General features: G+C 52.3%; 1 protein-coding gene across 3 annotated transcripts in view; it reads right to left on the bottom strand.

Moving 5' to 3' along the window:
* The window catches only part of TACC2 (transforming acidic coiled-coil containing protein 2), a 208,950-nt gene that overhangs the window by 96,144 nt on the left and 98,563 nt on the right, over positions 1-14,243 (bottom strand). For all 3 annotated transcript variants that reach the window (XM_046653949.1, XM_046653948.1, XM_046653947.1), the window contains one exon: positions 2,345-2,461. In XM_046653949.1, the coding sequence (XP_046509905.1) occupies positions 2,345-2,461 (117 nt within the window). The remainder of the gene's footprint in view (positions 1-2,344; positions 2,462-14,243) is intronic.

Raw genomic sequence — 14,243 nt, 5'->3', positions numbered from 1 at the left:
AATAACACAGCAACAGCATCATATGGTGACTATCCTGGTGATCATTTCATAAGGTATATGAAAACTGAATCACCATGATGTATACCTGAAACTAACAGGATATTGTATGTCAATTATACGTCAATTAAAAAAAGACAAGAAGCAACCCAAACAGAGCTGGCTCTAAGGAACAAACACCAAGGGGGAGGTGACCCAGATGCCCCCATATGAGAAGTTTAGAACCTGGAGCCCCGGTGACCTCAGGAAAGGAGAGCCCTGAGCAGATGGGTACCACTCATGTCTGCTGGTGCCAGGGCGCACCAGGGGAGCTCTCTGACCCAGGCTGTCTGCCTCAGGGAAAGATCTGGAGGGCAGAACTTGTCTGTGTGTGCATGTGTACATTTCATCAAAAATCTACTCTCTCTAGCCCTTGGATAAGCACGGTGGGTTTTTTTTTTAATTGAGATATAACTTACATACAGTGAAATTCACCCTTTTTAGGTGTATAGTTTCATGAATTTTGACACATACATTCATGTCGCCACCACTCCCATCAAGACATAGAACATTTCTATCACCCCAAAAAGATCCCTCCTGGCCTTTTGTAGTTGATTCCCAATCCAAAATTCCAGCCCGCAATGTAACCACTGGTACATTCTCCACTCCTCATAGTCTTTTGTCTCTTCCAGAACATCATGTAAGTGCAATCATCCAGAACGTAACTTTTGAGTCTGGCTCTTTTCACTTAGCATAGTGCATTTAAGATTCATCTATTTTGTTGTACAATCAGTAGTTTGTTCTTTTTTATTGTTGAGCAGGATGCTAGAGGATGGATACACCACCTTTGTTTATTCACTCCCCAGCTGATGGACATCTGGGCTGTTTCAACTTGGGGGTGATTATGAATCAAGCTGCGACCAACATTCAGGTTTTCTAGGTGGATATATATTTTCATTTCTCATGGCTAAATACCTAAAAGTGAGTTTTCTGGGTCCTATGGTAGATGTATGTTTAACCTGTAAGAAACTAAAGGGCAGAATATTTAAGAAGAGTATTTTTCTTTCTTTCTTTGACGCAGTTTTATCAAGCACCTACTATGTCCAAGGCAAACCAAGGGTGTCATCCCAAACACCATAAATGTTCCTGTCCCCAGACTGCTGTTGCTATCTCGCCACCAGAAGGCAGGCCTCCTGCAATTCCCGCCGTTGGCCTCAGGCAGGGTCATACAGACAAGTCACTGCATGACCCACGATCTCTGGGACTCAGGACCAGCAGAGCTGCAGGTAGATCTCAGGAGCTAACGGGCAGGAAGAGCTAACGCCCCACAGAGCACTGTCCAGATGAGAGGGGCTCAGCTCCAGCTCCACCCCCACTCCTCGTCACTGCGTGTTCTAGAACCACATCCACGTGCGGCATTCTCCCTCTCCCTGGTCCCTCTATTGCTTTTGGACACTGGCTGGGCAGGTGATCATCTACCACTCGGACCATCCCTTATAGCCTCACCCTCTCCTCAGCTTTCGGCACCCCTGTGCCTCCCCGGCCAGCAGGAGCTCTCCGAGGCCCCAGGCTTTCACTTCTCGACACACCCAGGTGTACTGAGCTCTCCACAACAAAACACTGTCCAGGGACGCTCTTTAGGGAACTTTCATAACTAAGTGGAATGGTTTATAACCCGAACCAACTGTTGGTACAGAAACAGGAGCTCCCAATACTTGTTATGATGGTTAATTTTACGTTTCTACTTGGCTAGGCCATTGTATCCAGATAGTTGGTCAAACACCAGTGTAGAAGTTGCTGAGAAGGTATTTTTTTAGGTGACATTAGCATTTAAATCCGTAGACTTTGAGTAAGGTGGATTACCCTCCATAATGAGGGTGGGCCTCATCCAATCAGTTGAAGGCCTTCAGAAAAAAAGACTGAGGTCCCTCAAGGATGAGGGAATTCTGACAGCAGACAGCCTTTGGACCCAAGCTGCAACATCAGCTCTTCCCTGGTCTCCAGCCTGCCGGCCTGCCTTGTAAATTTTGGGTTTGCCAGTCTCCACACTCACATGAGCCAATTCCTTAAAATAAATTTCTCTCTACATATATATAAGCATCCTATTGGTGCTGTTTCTCTGGAGAACCCTGATAACACACTTGCTCGCACAGGGCATCCCATTGTCACACGGAGAGCCTGCTACCCAGGGTAAACTTCAGATCAGCTACAGCCCAAATGATCACAGACGTGGCATTCCGGGCCCAAACTGTCAATGCCCTGTTGGTGCCATCCCAAATGCAGCTCACCCCGAGGCCCAGGGGGCAGAGATCACCAGGCCCCTTCTCTCCAGGGGCAGCAGCTGTGGAGGGACAGCTTTGTGCAATACCTGCTTAAGTCCTTGGCCAGGCCCTGGCAGGCAGGAGAGGAAGCTTCTACTCCATCACTGGCTGGGGCAGATGGCAAAGATGCATGTTCTGAGGCCGGGGCAGCAGCTGGGGAGGTGCTGGGGACACAAAGGGAGAATTATTCCCAATGGAACTTGGCTCATTAATGGCACATTCATCAGGTCCCCTCACCCCTGTCCCCCCCCCCCCCCCCCCCCCGCCACGGAACAGGCTATCTAAAGACCCAGCACCCTGCTTCCCAGGGCTCCGCATCTGGTCCCCCGGGCCTCTGTTTACACACAGTGGGGGCGCACCCTGCAAGGCAGCAGCCCCCAGGCCAGGCCGTGAAGTCCTCCCTCGCTAGGCTCCCGCAGATCCTGGGGTCTCTCTGATGGGGGCAGCTCAGGTGTTCAGGACACTCTCTGTGACTTGTCTTGTTTGATTTTTGTTTTGGGGAGGGGACCTTTATACGATCATTTCTAATAATTTTCTTTCCAGGCAATAAAACTCTGAGTTGAGAACTACAACACAACTTTGCAAACTCCCTGGAATTTGCCCAAAAAACCTGAGGCTAGAAAAAGTCAGGTGAAAAGCCTGATGGGTAATCAAGGAAGCTGCCCTGGGGACCTGCTGGGACCCTTTTCGCAGCTGAAGGATTTCTGCAGCCAAGCCACATCCCTCATTCAATGGGTTGGTGCCCCCTGCTGGACAGTCCAGGAAACGCGTCCAGAGCAGGGAGGCCCCTGGGGGAGGGAAGCTACCTGCAAACATCCTCAGAAGCCAAAAGGCACAAGGCTTGGAGCTCAGAACAGGTTTTGATGCCCCACTTTGGCAAAAAGCAAGGCTAGCAATGCTGTCCACAGACCAAACCCTGGGAGCCGTTTTGAGGCTGGTTGGCCCTCCCAGCCTCTCTCCAGCTGTACACACTGCTGTCCACAGGGGAGCTGGCAGGGCTGAGGGAGGCTGGGCTGGAATTACCTGACTCGGCACCAAGAGCCTGAAACCCGGCCTGAGGTCAAAGCCAGGGTTTGAGGTTTCACCGCCTTTGTGCCAGAGGAGGCATTTCTTCCCCAGGGTATGAACACCTGCAGGAAGCTCCCAGACTGCAGAAATCCAGCATGCTTGGGATTCTGTGTCAGAAACGCCCTGCTGATTTCCATCTCCTCCAACCCCACCTATGAGGTTGGCTTCCTGGCCTGGAGGACAGCTGCCGGGGGGACCCCACACACAACACACTGAAAGAATTCCACGTTTTGCCCCAAATCCCTGTTGGGGCTGAGCCTCTGCCTCACCCCTCACTTCCCCCCCAGCCCTCATCGGCTCTGCTCTGACCAGCTGGGCCTCCCTCAGCTCCCACAGCACCGCCTCCTGGCCTGCAGCCCTCTCCCCTCGCCAGGCCGGCAATCCCTCAGCCTCCACCTCTTGGCTTGGGCATCACTAATCAACAGCCACAAAAACAAGAGCAGCTCACCCACGCTGGCTGCCCAGTTCCGGGTGTCCTGTCCGGTGTGTATGGTCCTGGGTACATGGTCCTACATGCCCTGTCCTGGGTGCCTGGTCCTGCGTGCCCTGTCCTGTACTTTACATACATGACCTCAGGTAACCCTCACAACAACCCTTTGAGTCAGATGTCATCATCCCACTTTACAGAGAAGGAAACTGAGGCTTGGAAAGGTGAGATCACTTGTTCAAGGTCACATAGCTAGTAGGTGGTGGAGCCAGACATGAGCCCAGGTGCCGAATCCTTAGCCACCTCCATGTCCACTTTCTAACAGACTCCCCGAGCAGACACCTGGAAGCCCCTACACTCCTCCTCGTGACATGCATCACCGAGGACTTGAAGACCACCAGGGAGACAGATCTGTGAGTTCCAAGAGGACAGGGCCGCACCTGCCGCGTTCACCCCAGCAGCCCAACATCTAGCCAGGCCACCTATGGTGCGCACTCAATAAACAGCAGAGGGAGAGCCGGGTGTCCCGACCGGATATAACCAAGCAGGGCGTCGGGAGCGGACCGGGAACTGGAACCCACGCTGCCTCCTCCCCCGGGCAAGATGGAAACAGGAGGAAAAGAGTCACCAGGAGCGATGACCCTGGGTGAGCCAGGAGCCAGGCCAATCCTCAGGTGAACAGGAATGACAAGGAGAGCTCAGACAGAACCCAGGGGACAGGCGAAATGGGCTCACGGAAGGGTGCCTCGGTTGTTCAAATTGTTATTTGTGTAAAGTGGCTGAAATCATTTATTTTATAAAGGAATGACTCAAAATGAATAATGCAAACTATTGAGGGCTTTTAAGCTTAAAAGAGCCATTTTCACACTTTGGAAACCTAGATTTATTTGTATTCATAAGCAGTAAATAGGCCACTTACAAACTCAAACTACAAGTCTAAAATTTGACGTTCTAAAGAAATTACACTGGCTGCGCTCCTTCCTCTGCACACCCTATGAAGATTTTATTTACTTTAATGCCAATTGAGGAAAGGTGACACATTTGTGGTACTGTTACTTTAAGGGTGGGCTATCAAAGTACAGGCAAGCTCTCGGTCTGTGGACCCCTGCAGGAGCGGGTCGGGGGCACTGCCTTGGCTCTGCGGCCCCAGAACAAGGCCAGCTCTGCAGGGTGGGGCACTGTGACAATCACACTCCACAGATGAGGATGCCCCCATGCTGCACCCACTCCCCCACCCCTGAGAACAGCCCTGGGGCTCCCCTCGGCTCCGCAGCCTCTTCCTGTCTGGGGACCACGGCTCCCGCTCCCTCCACCCTTCCCTCTGTTGGCCCCAGACCACCAGGGCCACACCCTTCCTGCCGGGCATGCTCCCATCAGCCAAGGCACCAAACAAATGACTCAACAGCTCTTTTGAGAATGGTGCCTCCGCTCCCTCCCAGCCTCCAGCCTGCTCCTGGCCCAGCCCCAGCCACCAGGAGGTCAGGCCCCAACAGGGAAACGCTCAGTGACTCACGACCGAAGCTCTGACACACGGGCACCCACAGACACCTCCTAGCCCCAGCTGAACTCCTCCTCTTCCCTCCTAACCCTCGAATTTCCCCCGCCGGGGTAGTGACACCAGCAGCCCACCAGGAGCTGGCACCAGAAGCCGCGATTGTCCTTGACTCTTCCGGTTCTTCTCACTCCCATGCCCCTTCATTGCCTCTTCCCGCTGAGTCACCTCCCTCCTCCTTCCGGAATCCGACCTCTCCGTCCTGGCCACCTCTGCTGGTCCAGGCCGGCAACCTCTCTGGGCAGGACTCTGCACATCCCACTCTGCCTGCCTCCCCTTTCTCCCCGCACAGGCATCCCCTACAGACACCAGAACGTCCCAACTCGAGTTCTGATCAGGTCCTGGCCGTGCCTGAAGCCCTCCCAGGCTGTCCACAACCTTTAGAATGTCTCTGTCCCCTCCCAGGTTTGTCCTCTCCCTGCCCTAACCTCACCAAGCCAGTCCCCCCATGCTCCTGCCCCTGAATGCCCACCTACCCAGTCCCACTCAGATCCCCTCCCAGTGCACCCCATAATCATCCCGGGGAGCCACCCAAACAAGGAAGCCCCTCCACCCGGGTGGGGGTCATCATGCCCACCCTGCACCTCCCGGCAGCGCTGGGCCCCGACCTCTGAGTGTCCTTTTTCTGCTAAGGTGGCATCTTCTACTAGAGTCTCAGCCACTGTGGCCTTTCCAGCCCCCAGCACAGAGTCTGGCACATAAAAGTGCTCAACATACAGCAACTCCCTCCCTCTGGCCCCTGGCCTCCCAAACACACAGGCACTGACTGTGGGACAACTGTCCTATCTTCTTGGAATCCCAGAGTCCAACCATCCAAGTCAGGACCAGCGACATAATCTGCAGGCAAAATGGAATGCAAATCAATGCCGAGTGAAGAGGGGGGGGCCCAAGGAATTAAGAATTTCAAGCTGGCGACAGCAGAGCGTTGAACCAAGTGCGGAGCCCTTCCGAGCACACGGGTCACACGCCCGTGAAGCCAGTCTGGTTCTAGACCCCAAGGAGGAGCTTACAGAAGGCTCCTCTAACCCCCCCTGAGCTCCCAGAGGGGCAGCCAGAGCAGAGATGAGGGCCAGGGAAGACAGCTCAGCTTCTCTTCGCCAGCTCCTGTCTCGGCTCAAGTCTCCCATAAGCAGCAGTGACTCGCCTCGAAGACCTTACACGCAGGGAGTCGGGCCCTTTCCAATACCCAGTGCCATTCCGGGGCCTCACCAGGAGCTCCAGGACAGCTGCCAAGCCCAGCACAGAGGCGGGCAGCGCGCGGAGATGGGGTCTGCGCAGCTGCACTCTCCTTTCCCTTCTGCAAGGCCCTGCCCTTCTCTCACCCTGAGCTCCTCCTCTGTAAGAGGGGCCAGTGGGTAGGGCGCACGAAGCCCTTTCCAGTTGTAAAAGTACAAGATCCCTTTTTCCACTGAAGTTGTTAATCAATTTTTCCAAGCCTTATTGGAATAAGAAAGAAGCTGAATTCAAATTCACATAGGGTGCCTATATTTTTCGAGGATGAAAAAACGTTGATTTAAGCCTTTTTTTTTTAGAAGAATTGACAAAAAGGGCACAAAAATCAACTTTTTTTTAGTAGACAGACTTATTGATCAAGACATTCCTTCTTTCCAGGCCCAGCTAGACAAGACCTCAGAATCCTTCTCAACACAGATCCTAGGGAACCACTACTGATGGGTGAGAGTTTGCCATCCCTGACTCAAACCTCACCAAGGTCGTCACAAAAAACAACTGGTACCATTAACTATCCGGATGCAGTCTCCACCCCCCCAGGGCCTGAGAAAGCCAGAGAGTGTTGCTTCAGGGCTTGTATTCAGCCAAGAGCCCTACAAGCCCAACTGCAGTGAGATGTTGTCAGCAACTGCTGTCTTTTGATTCCCTGTTTAGGGCTTTTGAGTTCTTTTTGGCAGGTCCCCCACTGAACTGATAGCAGATTTCATTTCAGAGATCAGCTGGAGTTGCCAAATTAAGCTGCTGTCCAAGGACGAACACCAGAGTGACCCTGGCTGTCACGGAGGGTGATAACGGCCCCCGAGATGCAGGCAGAACATGGCACGTCCTGTCGGGCCAGATGGGCGACAGCGTCTTATCTCCCGTGTCATATCACCATCTGGAAGGAATTAGCCCAAGGGCCCTTCCTCACAGGCCTCTTGATTTTTTCTTCCTGAATCCCCCAGTGTGCATGACCACATAACAGGACCAAGACTCGGCTCGGATGGAAAGTGAGACGCAAGCTAGAGAAAGGAAAGTGCTTGGAAACTGTCAGTTTGGAGAGTCAAGCCCAGTAGATAGGAGCACTGGACAATCAGCCCAACAGAGGCCTGGGGTTTGATCAAATGGGTTTCAGCGCTGGGAGACACAGCACGCACCTCCGAGACGCAGCCGCTGAACAGCAACAAAACCCGAATCAGAAGGTGCCCAGACAGACTTGCAAATTGGCTGGTGTGGGGACCTGGAATTGGCCACGCCAAGATATGTCTCTTTGGCATCAGGATTATTTGAGGCTGATTGCTTTTGATAAAGTGGGACAGGGAAGGAGGCTCTGAGGAATGGAACTTGCCCTTTGTTAGGACACGTTTACATTTGTAAGGTAAATCTCTATCTGTAAAAGGTGCCTCCCTCTCTGTACCAGGAAGAAGAAAGGAGATGACCTTCTCTCTAAAAACTCTTAATCAACACCAAAGGCAAGGACTTAAATCTGCATTTCATTGTGCTAGTCTGGTAACCTCCTGTAACTGACTTCCCTCCCCGCTCCCAACCGTTGGCATCTCCTTAAAGATTAAGCATCTTTCTTTAGGCTGGGAACCGACTGCGGCGCTCATCTGTGACCCCCCAGCCCGAGGTAACACACCTGTCACCCTGCGGCGCTCACTGAGACAGCAGACCTATCTGCCGTTTCCATCAAGAGCTGTGCTGACAGAGCAACCTCGTGACTATTGTAAAAGGGACATTTCAATCCCATGTGAAACACCCCATTTGGGGGTATATAACCACTATGTGCACCCCACTTCTTCGGTGCCCTTTCTTCCTTCGGGAAGAAAGGCCCCGGGCCATGGTTCCTCATAAAGCTTTGTTTAATTTTCTCTTGCTATTCTGTCTCATGTGAATTTAATTCGTTCTCCAGCCAGACGAACCCACATTTGGGAAGAGGAAAGGTCTTCCTCCCCTACACTGGAAACTCCAGTGCGGGCACACAGAGCTATTTCTAGTCACTAGCGAGATACCCCAGCCCACGTGAGAGCACGAACAGCCCCTAACACCCTGACCTTCGGCTGTCTGGTCGCGGCTGCTCTGCACAGTTAACCCTGAACTGGCTGGTCAGTCCTTTCCGAGCACATTCTTACCTCCTCCCCTTCACAGAGCGAGTCTGTGCCCAGGGGAGAGAAATTACTTTTAAGCTGGGCCCAAGCAAAACTTAATCAGGAAGGAAAATATTAACTAAGGGAACAGTCATAAACACCATCCCAAAGCCAGTGAGAGGCTTTGCTCGGGGTGGGCTCATCCAGGTCATTAATCCCCACCACCATCACCAGCGGCTCCTTGGGTCCTCCCCTTCCCAGGTGCGCCCTGAGCACCCCAGGATGGGCCGTGATCACGAAGCATACAGAGGTGGGGATACAGAGGACAAAAGGAAACTGAGCTCAGATATCCAAGAGTTCATTGTCTATCCAGAAAATGAAAATTACCTACCCAGATAAAGCAGCTCCAGAACCATGAAAAACCAAAAGAAGAACAAAATCCTGCGTTAGTTTGAACCATAAGAGACTCTCAATATTCAACAATCGCCAATGTGACGATTCATGTGCTTCGGCCTGATGGTAGCCAGCTGGATACTGCAAACCCGAAGGTTTTGAACAAATATATAGGTGCCCCCCAATTTACTCAGCGCATTGGGTACTGGTTACGTATGTTTGTTTCATGATCATGCACCTTTAACACGTATCTTTTAAATGGTACAAAGGAATTGTTTCTGAGAAGACTTTCGGGTGATCTCTTTTCTTCATTAAAAAAATAATAATACTGCCACTTTATTGTTCGGTTTCTAATAAGGTGCTTGCTTAAATAAAGGTTCAGCTAACTCCTGGGGGATAGTTGAACCCCATCATGCACACCCATAGCTGAAAGACAGAAAAATCTTATTGTGCCAACAGATGAAACCAAAATAAACCACATGATCTGCAGCAAGAGGGAAAACAGAAGCTGTAAGTCAAGTGTGAATTGCATGTGCTTTCAACTTCAGAAAATTCAGAAACTCTGTTTCTGAATTTGGAAACTCTCTAGTGGGGCTGTGATGCTGAGCAAGAACCACCCCCGCTCCTGGCTCCTTGATCTGAAGGCAGAGAGCCGACACTTCAGCCACTAGCTGCTGGGCCAGGTGTCTCTGATCCCGAGGAGCCGTTAAGAGCCACACAAGTGAGAAGCACGCATCTGGACCAGACTGCATTCCCCAGTGGTTCTCTGGTATGGACCTCGGGCCAGTAGAACTCACTAGAAGTACAAAGTCTCAGACCCTCCCTAGACCTCCTGAATCAGAAACTCTGGGGGTCTGGCAGCAATCTGTGCCCTAATGGGGTTATTCTGAGGCACTCCCACGTCTGACCCCCATGGACATGAGTCAGGTGAGCAGTCTTCCAGCTGTGTCAATGGGAGGCCTCGAGGTCAAAAGAGATCCCTCTGCTTGGATTCCTGACTGTGGGAAAAGCAGAGGACGTTCCCGGATGTCCCTGGAGTGCCCCGTTTTACTGACTAATAAATGGTGGTACAGCTAGAAGGTTTCATTTGAGAAACAGTTCTGCTGCTCTGAAAAAAAAAAAGGGAAAATATTGAACAGATGAGAGTCCAAGTTGGCCCTGGGTGATGCAGTCACTTATAGAATGTTCTAGAAGGGCTGGGCCCAGCTTTCTGTGCCATCCAGGGAGGTGGAAGCAAAATGGGAGCTCAACCTCTTAAAGCAGGTTCACGGGCTCTTCCTGAAGAGGGAGCAGGTTTTGATGTCTTCCACCAACAGCCACTGCTTCTTCCAGTGGCTTTAATAAAAGAGAAGGATACGTCAGAAACGGGGGTGGCTTCTCTCTTTGTCCCTATTCAGAAAGAGGACTCCTTGAAAGAGAAGGACACGGCCCTAAGGAACAGCGGGCAATGGGGAGGGAGGGGAAGGCCAGCTCTGTTTTTCTCTCAGGTGGCTTAAAGCAAACCACCAGCCCCACTTTTCTTTTTAAATAATGTTTTTAAAAATAAACTTTTAAAATTTCAATTCCTTTTTTTTTTTTGAGGAAGATTAGCCCTGAGCTAACTACTGACAATCCTCCTCTTTTTGCTGAGGAAGACTGGCCCTGAGCTAACATCTGTGCCCATCTTCCTCTACTTTATATGTGGGACGCCTACCACATCATGGCTTGCCAAGTGGTGCCACGTCCGCACCCGGGATCCGAACCAGTGAACCCCGGGCCACCAAAGCAGAATGTGTGCACTTAACCACTGTGCCACTGAGCCGGCCCCACAATTCAATTTTTCTTAAGTACCAACCCTGCTCCTGTGTGGAAGCACACCCTAGAAAGGATGTTGTAGGCACCCGTCCACCTGTCTTCCTTCCCCTCTTGCCTCTCCTCATCGCACCCTCTGCCTCTTCTGTCCCTACTCTGAGCAGGAAGCGGAGGACGATCCTTGGGTGGTGCTATGGTCTCAATGCTTGTGACCCCCAAATTCACAGGCTGGAATCTCAACACCCAATGTGATGGTATCAGAAGGTGGGGCCCCTAGGAGGTGACTAGGTCATGATGGTGGAGCCCCCGTGAGTGCGATCAGTGCCCTTATAGCAGAGACCCCACAGAGCTCCCCAGGCCCTTTCACCACGTGAGGACACAACGAGAAGTCTGCAACCTGGAAGAGGCTGCTCGCCCAACCACGCCTGCACCCCGATCATGGACTTCCAGCCTCCAGAACCATGAGCAATAAATTTCTGCTGTTTATAAGCTACGCTGTCTGTGGCATTTTGTGACAGCAGCAGGAGCAGACTAAGACAGGCGGGTGGGGAGGCAGGGCCACTTCTGAGGTTTAAAAAGTCACCACTGTGCACCCGGAATGCCCTTCTTAGTTAGCCCCACAGATCGCCAAGTTTAAGTACAGTTGATTCTCTTTATTTGCAGTAGTTACAGTCTCCAAAGCCGCCACGGACACTGAATTGGTGGACACTGAATTGGTGAACGCTGAACCACGGCTCCCAGGGGAAATGCAGGGTTAGGTTCCTGGGAGCCTCTGGTCACAATATTGTTGTCAACTGATCAATATATCACCTTGTCTTCTGTGTGTTTCTATTGAAAGACATCTCATTTAATATATACCATTGATTTATTAGCATCACATTCTTGGCCAACGGCAGCATAACTCATGCCCTAACGAAGCTTATCTCACACAAATATTTTTTGTACAAGGCACATCACCGCCTTCGTGAGCTGAGAAACACCAGAGAGCACTTCAGCACCATGTGCGGGGGCCATTTCAGGCAGCAAAATCATCAACGAAATGCACAAAATTACAAAAAAACATGGCACTAAATATATCATGAAAGGACACTTGTTCACAGCGGGAGAGCCTCCACCAGAAGACAGGGCACCGCCCAGCTCCACCTCAGCTGGGAACACACTCATTGGGACACTCGGATCTGCTGCTGCTCTGCACATGTTCACAAACTGCCATGAAAGAGCCCCGAGCATCCGTCTTGGGGTTACAATGAAATCTTCAGCAAATTCACAAATATGAAATTTGCGAACAAGGGGGATTGACTGCTTTCTGCGCCCAAAGCCGGGCCACTCCCTGCTCCTATCAGAACTATTTCTTTCCCACCAATTTCCAGTAAAAACAAGACAATACAACCCTGGAGAAATGTTCAATAACACGGGCAAGGCATCAAAATTGCTCGGCTGGCACAGAGATCAACTGTGTCTTTCCTCTGGGAAATAAAGCCAGAGAGCTGGCGAAGCCCTCAGCGCTGATAAGATCTGTACCGGTTCCTTCCTGCATCCTGTGGTCACTCGTGGTCACGGTCAGAGGTGACACAACTTCTTTACTCAGTGTCTTTCTCAGACCTGAGGGAGGCCAGGGACGTAGGCGGGACCCCGTGGCCTGGTGGAAGGAGGAAGCCTGGCTCTGCCCGCAGCCAGCGAAGTTCAGAAGACGGGCTTGGCGGCCAAGTGGACCTGCCTCAAATCCCAGCTTTGCCGCGTCCTGGCCACGTGACCCTGGGCACGAGAATGTCTTGGAGCCTCAGTCTGCTCATCTGTAAGAGAGCAGTCAGGACAGAACCCCTGCCTCCTGGGGTGTTGTGAGGATTTGCAGAGACTATTCAGCATGGTGCCTGGAGGCAGGGAGGGCCTTCAGTGGGAGCTTTAAGAGCGGACATCCCTGGCCTACTGTGGGGCCTGGGACAATCGTTAAAAACACACAGTCTCAGGGCTGGAGGGGACTTTAGAAGCACCAATAATGTCTCCAACTGGACTTTAGTTCTCCTGAGAGCCATGCAGCCATGCCCTCCCACATCCTCTGCTGGGAGAGCTTCCCTTTGCCCCGCTGCATCCCCCAAGCATTGGATGAGGACGGTCTTAGGCCCCTTCTAGGCTTCCCCATGGAAGGGTGTGCCCCACTGCTGCAGCCAGAGGTCCTGGCTTGCTAAAACGGTAGGGTTCAGGGAGTCAGATGCGAGCGCCATGGGGGAAGGGAGGAGGCCGAGGAGAGGGGTGGAGGGGAATGCCCAACTTCTCACTGGAAACTTCTGCACACTCCTGGGGTGCTGAGGGCCTTGTTCCCCAGCTAGGATTCCTCCTTTGCAAAGTTAAACTCATCCATAAGTAAGAACTCTCGTTGATCCCTGTAAAGGAAACACTCAGAATTCTACGTCGAAGTATAGCTGCCTTAGAACATCTGTTTCTGTCCCGGAGCTTCCCGCTGTGTCAATACCACCCTCACGTTTCTCTTCCACCAGGCAAACCCCCACCCAGTTTATGAAGAGGCCTCTGGATGCTGTCCCAGCTTGCCCGGAGCCAACTGCCTGCACCCTGAGAGAGGCGGCTGCGGGTGGGGGCAGGCGAAGGAGGATGCCCCCCCTACCCCCGCGCCTCCCTCCTAAGCCAGTTCAACTCCACCAGCACTTGTCGAGGGCTGGCCTGAGCCATGCTGTGGTTCCAGAGGGTGCAACGGATCCACTTCCCCCCAGAGGAGATGGAGTTAGAGAGAGAATTCATGGGTCTCTGTGAAGGGCAGTGACACAGGGGGGCACGGGTGGCTGCAGGATTACAGAGGGTAGCTCCCGTCTCAGCCTGGGGGGAAGGCTTCCTGGAGGAGGGCAGCTCTAGGGGGAAGGGACAGTGTCTGTCCTATGCACCACAGCGTCCCCAGTACCGTGTGGTATCTGGCAAAAAGCAGCTGTTTTAGTGATATAAATATAAATTAAAATGTGTGTGTACATGTATGTTATATATATAGAGAGAGAAACATATATAGACGAGTATGTGTGTATATAGATAGACTGACAGATGTGTGTGCGTGTGTGTGCACAAGCACAGAGGCATCTGGCCGAGTCCTGAGGCTGAGTGTGAGCGGGCCTGGTTCCGATAGAGAAGTGCCGAGTCTGCAGGTGGAGGGAGACGCGAAGCCTGAGTCTGGGGTGAAGTGCTGTGAGCACGGAGGCTGTGATGGGTGTGGGGTTGCTGGGTGTGAAGTGCAGGGGGAGTGCAGACTGGGGGGAGGTGAGGCGTGAGAAGCCCCCCAGCCAGGCTCGTCCAAAGGCGTAAAGACCTGGGCCCTTTCCCATTATGCTGCTGGCTCCTCTCTTCTCCGACGGCCACCAAGAGACAAAGAAAACAAGCAGCTAACCCAGCTCAGGTCCCAGGAGGCCCGAGGCAGCTAA

This window comes from Equus quagga, chromosome 2 (genome assembly GCF_021613505.1).
Source record: "Equus quagga isolate Etosha38 chromosome 2, UCLA_HA_Equagga_1.0, whole genome shotgun sequence".
Lineage (NCBI taxonomy): Eukaryota > Metazoa > Chordata > Mammalia > Perissodactyla > Equidae > Equus > Equus quagga.
Note: the sequence above shows the minus strand (reverse complement) of the source record. Positions and strands in the feature narration are given on the sequence as shown.